Source organism: Rhagoletis pomonella, unplaced genomic scaffold, assembly GCF_013731165.1.
Source record: "Rhagoletis pomonella isolate Grant_MI unplaced genomic scaffold, Rhpom_1.0 Rhpom_scaffold_00003, whole genome shotgun sequence".
NCBI lineage: Eukaryota > Metazoa > Arthropoda > Insecta > Diptera > Tephritidae > Rhagoletis > Rhagoletis pomonella.
In genome coordinates, this window is record NW_023458557.1 from 49,878,624 (window position 1) to 49,883,491 (window position 4,868).

General features: G+C 42.4%; 1 protein-coding gene across 1 annotated transcript in view; it reads right to left on the reverse strand.

Moving 5' to 3' along the window:
• LOC118735279 (chromodomain-helicase-DNA-binding protein 1) overlaps positions 1-4,868 on the reverse strand; it is a gene marked incomplete at its 5' end in the record, with an annotated part of 39,261 nt that overhangs the window by 2,548 nt on the left and 31,845 nt on the right. The window contains 3 exon segments of the mRNA XM_036464941.1: positions 2,069-2,194; positions 2,258-2,548; positions 2,614-4,487. Of these exon segments, the coding sequence (XP_036320834.1) occupies positions 2,069-2,194; positions 2,258-2,548; positions 2,614-4,487 (2,291 nt within the window).

Below are 4,868 nucleotides of genomic sequence, written 5' to 3' on the forward strand. Positions count from 1 at the left end.
TTTTTAGCCATTCAATTTTTTTTTCATGCAACCCCTTCGTGAGTTGAACGCAAAAGTGGCCTGAAAATCGCCTCGTGCGAAAGCCCTATTAGAAGGCAGCGAAAGCTTCATTCAACGTCACGACTTGTTCGCACACACACAGTAACATCAATTGGACGCACACTACAAAAATTCTCTGTCGAAGCTGCCCAGCTCTGTTCTAAAAGGTAAATAGGTAAAAAGCGCTGCTTCGCACGTACACTATAATTTTATTCGCGTTACGCACGACATTTGACGATCGACTCTGCTTTGTAAGTAGCAAATCAAAACAGCTACTTTTACGCAAAACTGCGCTGCTTCATACACAAGCGCAATATGTTATAATGTGAGTGTGTACACCAGCGTTGCCACTTAGACCTTACACATATCGCACACCTAGATCTAAAGTGCGATCAACCCAAAAAAAAATTTGGGCGATTTTTTTGCATAAATCAATTCATAGGACTTACATCCAATTAATGGAAATATTTTTTTCTTCATGATTATATAAATTCATCTAAAAAACTACTGTTATACTGTTTTTGTATGAATTGCGTTGAATCTGTACGATCCACAAGCAGTTAAATTTGCCTCTCTGAATCTTGAGTTAGCTCACTTTAGATCTAGGTGTGCGATATGTTAGTGTTTGGCCGAACTTCTCCTCCGATTTATGGCGTGCGCTCTGATGTTGTCACACAAAGGGGAGGGACCCTACAGTTTTACGCCGACTCCAAACGGCGATTGTATTTTTATGAGAAGCTGGTTTTCATGACAGAAATACACTGAGGTTTGCCATTGCCTGCCGAGGGGTCTACACCCTAGAGAATAAAAGAGCTTCATAAAGAACTTGACCAGCCAACTGTCTACTACCTATTTCGAATGCATCAATGTTCGATTCCTTTTCTATCTTTGATACAAATTTTCATTTTGTTTTTCAATTTATGCCCTGCTATATTCTATCATTTACCCGACTTTTTCGGATATGGCAGTGCAGCATTCGATAGATTATGTGTCGTAGATAGTTAGAATGTGGAAAAAGCTTTTGAAATTTATGTGCCCTTAAAATAAATTTGTGTGTAAAGGGCAGATGAATTTTAAAAGCTACTTGAGAAAACGGCCCTAATAGGTAAAAAACAATATCACTTAGGCTATTTCGTAGCTCAGCTTCTGCAGAAGTATAAAGTTGATATACATTGTTATGTATTTATTTCGAAATTGATTTGCACCCCTATTGCGAGTGTCGACTAGGAGTAGATAAACGACTATTATTCGATTATCGCTTTTCCATGGTATTGTGAATGTCGATGTCCCGTTCAATAAGCGACAGCGAACAGTTTTCAGTCGTTCATCCTTCAACAACTATTTGTTTGTAGAAGAATGTGCGACTAAAACTAATTTACACTCACTTATTGAACAAGAAAACGACGTTGAAAATACGATGGATAATCGATAATCGAATAATAGTCGTTTATCTACTACTAGTCGACACTCGCAATAGGGGTTTTGGATACAAATCGGTTTCAGCCCTTTGACATCTTCAGCGAAAATTTTTGTTCTGCCAAATGATCTTAGACAAGGGGTGGTGGAAGTTCGTTCCAAATTCAAGATGGTCGAAAGAATCAAATATGTATAAAGTGAATGAGAACCATTTTTGCCAAACTGTTTTTAGTGGCACAGTTATATCTTTTGGGTGTAGGCAGGACGTCATCAGTATAGGTATCCAAAGTATAGTTTGTGGAAGGTCCAGATACTAATTTTTGAATAATGTTTGCGATATGTTCCATTTCTAGATGTGACCTACCAAAATCCCTTTTAAACTACAAAGAGGAAAAACTCACACCGAACTTGGTAGAAAAAGCTCAATAAAATGACAACACGGTTTGTTGTTGTTAATGCAACAGCATAAGAATTCCCAGAGTTGTTGGGAAGTGATGCTGGGGTGCAAGTCATTGACCAGATATAAATCTGGGTCGTTCCGGTTATGTAGACCAGACTCTAATGGGAACGCAACAACACTGGTGCCCACCATGGCTATAAAAGATAAGCTTACCGCCTTTTATCGAGTCTTCGATCTCGATCGCGATGATCGCGATGATCACGATGATAACTACCACCGCTGCTACCACGGCCTCCATAGTTGTCGTAACGATCTCGCTTGTAATCAGAGTTGCTGTACCTTAAATTACCAATAAATATCACTTTACAAACGTCCAACTTTTACAATCAAATGTACACCTACCGATCACGTCCATGTCCCCATCGATCGTTGCCTTCCACATAAGGAGACGACATGTTCCGTGTGTCAGCCGCACCACCACTGCCTGGAACACCCGCAGGAGTACCGGGAACATTGGGCGGCAGTCGTGCGTTAACACCGTGCATACCCCGATTGTTTGGCGTTGAAGGTGAATTCATAGAATTTCGTCGATCGCTACCACCAACAGGCGGCATGCCTCCGCTCCCACGACCTGCGGGCACAGCTCCGTCGACACTATAAGGGTTCTTACGATCATCGATGCGTTCGCGATTTCTATATAAATTGTAGAATAGTTTAGTCATTGAACTAGTGTGAGGGAATATACTAAGCAGTCATACCTGCCAACAACATTCATATTCTGACGTTTGTATGGTGTTCCCTTGCCATCGGCAGCATTGCCACTACCCACATCATTTTCATCCCGCTTCCGCTTCATCGGCGAATTTGTACCAGACATGCGTTTGGATTTATCCGTACTCGCTGCTGTACTTCCTGTTGCGCCACCTTTTCTTTCCGATTTATTACGATTTTTATCTTTTTCTTTAGATTTGTCTTTCTCTTTGTCCTTCTTCTTCCTCTTTTTCTCGCCAGACGCTGCAACACCATTTCCATGCTGCGCTTTGGTTTCACTGCGCACCCGCTTTTTGGGTAACTGTGAACTCGCTTTAGCACCTTTTTCCATCGAACTTGGATCACTTGCACCACCACTGCCGCCAGCTCCTCCTCCGGTTTCCTCTGCACTTTTCAATGTATGTTTATACAGCTTGAAGAGTTTCTTCGCGTCGAACTCGGTAAACTTCGAAACGAAGTACCACAAATTACTACGCCATTCTTTCTTCTCAGGCTCTTTGTATGCTTCTAAACAAACATCGATTTGACGCCCAATCGATAGTAGACATTCGCGTGTGTGCCGCACTTGCTCTTGATTGGAGAGGCTGGTGTCTGGCCGATCTAGTGCAATTAACGCTTTCTTCACCGGCCGCATTTTTTCTTTGCACTCGTTGAATACATTAGGATCAAGATCACCGAGCACTTCAAGAGCGCGTGGCTCATTGTTTGCTGTAAAATGCATGGGTTTGTTGTTCGCTGTCGATTCAGATGCGCTCGACTTCTTCGTACGGCCAACAGGTTTGCCATCTTTTCCAGCTGTGCTACGTTTAGACTTCTTTTTCGTAGCTGGTGCGGAGGTAGTATCCGTAGACTCAGCAGCAGTCACGGTGGCATCGTTTTCAGCAGCTTCAACTTTTGATGTACTATCTTTCGAGCGGGGTTTACGTTCCGCACCTTCGTGGGCAGATTGCGATGCTTCATCGCCGACGTGAGACTCGGATATGTTCCTTGGCTTACGTTCGGGGGTCCCCGGCACTGTTGAATTGCCGGTCGCTAATCCGCCAACCTTTGTTTCTCGGGGTTTACGCGGTTTGCGTTGTTTCCGCTGGGTGCCTTTTTTCAATTCAACGTTCTTTTTAATGATTTTCAGCAAGTATTCCGCTCTTGATTGCAAATGCTTTGCTTGCGGCTTTCGCGCATCATTGAAAAGTATTTTCTCTGTCAGCTTTAGGCTTGGATCCATTTTCATTTGCTCCCATGAGCCAATGCCATATTGATAAATGCCGCATAGCAGTTTAGAGTCCTCCTCAACGCCCCAGTCCGTATCGAAGTTCGCAGGACGGGTTTTAATGTTTAATTGCCAACTGAGCCGCTCACTGGCCACACTTGGCACGATATCATTAAGCGGCTTCAATTCCTCTTCACAAGATAACAGCGTTTTGGCATTAAAGGAAACACCACCCAATTTTACAGAATATGTTGCACGTGTACGTCTCTGTTTCGCTGCTACTGTATCGTCAGCAGCATTCTTTGGTGTGGCGGGCAGGTCGTCTTTGTGTTCTTCAAGGAACTGAACACAACGGTCATGCAACATTTCGCCAATCCTTTTCAATTCCGCCAATGGCTTCTCTTGCAGCTCGGCATCACAGGCGATTGCCTCGAGACGTTCTAGAGGTGCAGGGAATTTCTTGTAAGACTTGATAAAACGTCGTATTTCTGCATCGGTAAACCCGATTATTTTCTCCTTGTTCGCAGGACGGCCACGCTTCTTCGGTCGCCCATCTTCTCCACTACCATCTGAACCAGCTTCGTAATCAGAATCCGCACCAGATTCGTCCGGTTGGCCCTTTTTTACAGCGCGTTTACTGTGCATTGCCGAGTCCTTAAAACAAAAATATTTACAATTAGTCTAAACGTGCATGTAAAAACTAATTTATGATATGAAAGTATAAAATCTGATTCATATATTGGATACGAAAACGTGAAAATTTGCAAAAAAAAAAAAAAAAAAACAAACATTCGCTGGGCCACGCTTTTTAAAGTACGATTTGTGAGACATTTATGTTTTTTACTCAAAAGTACACTCGAATTTTGAAACAGTTAGTGCCATTTGTACTGCGCAACTCGCATTCAGCTGTCAACTTAATAACGTTTTAATATTTTATTGACCTTTGTACCACGATTATTTTATTAGGAAAAATTGAAAATGCAACAAAGTCTAAGCGGTAGAAGTTATAGCAGCTATTTCGGAGATCACCACATC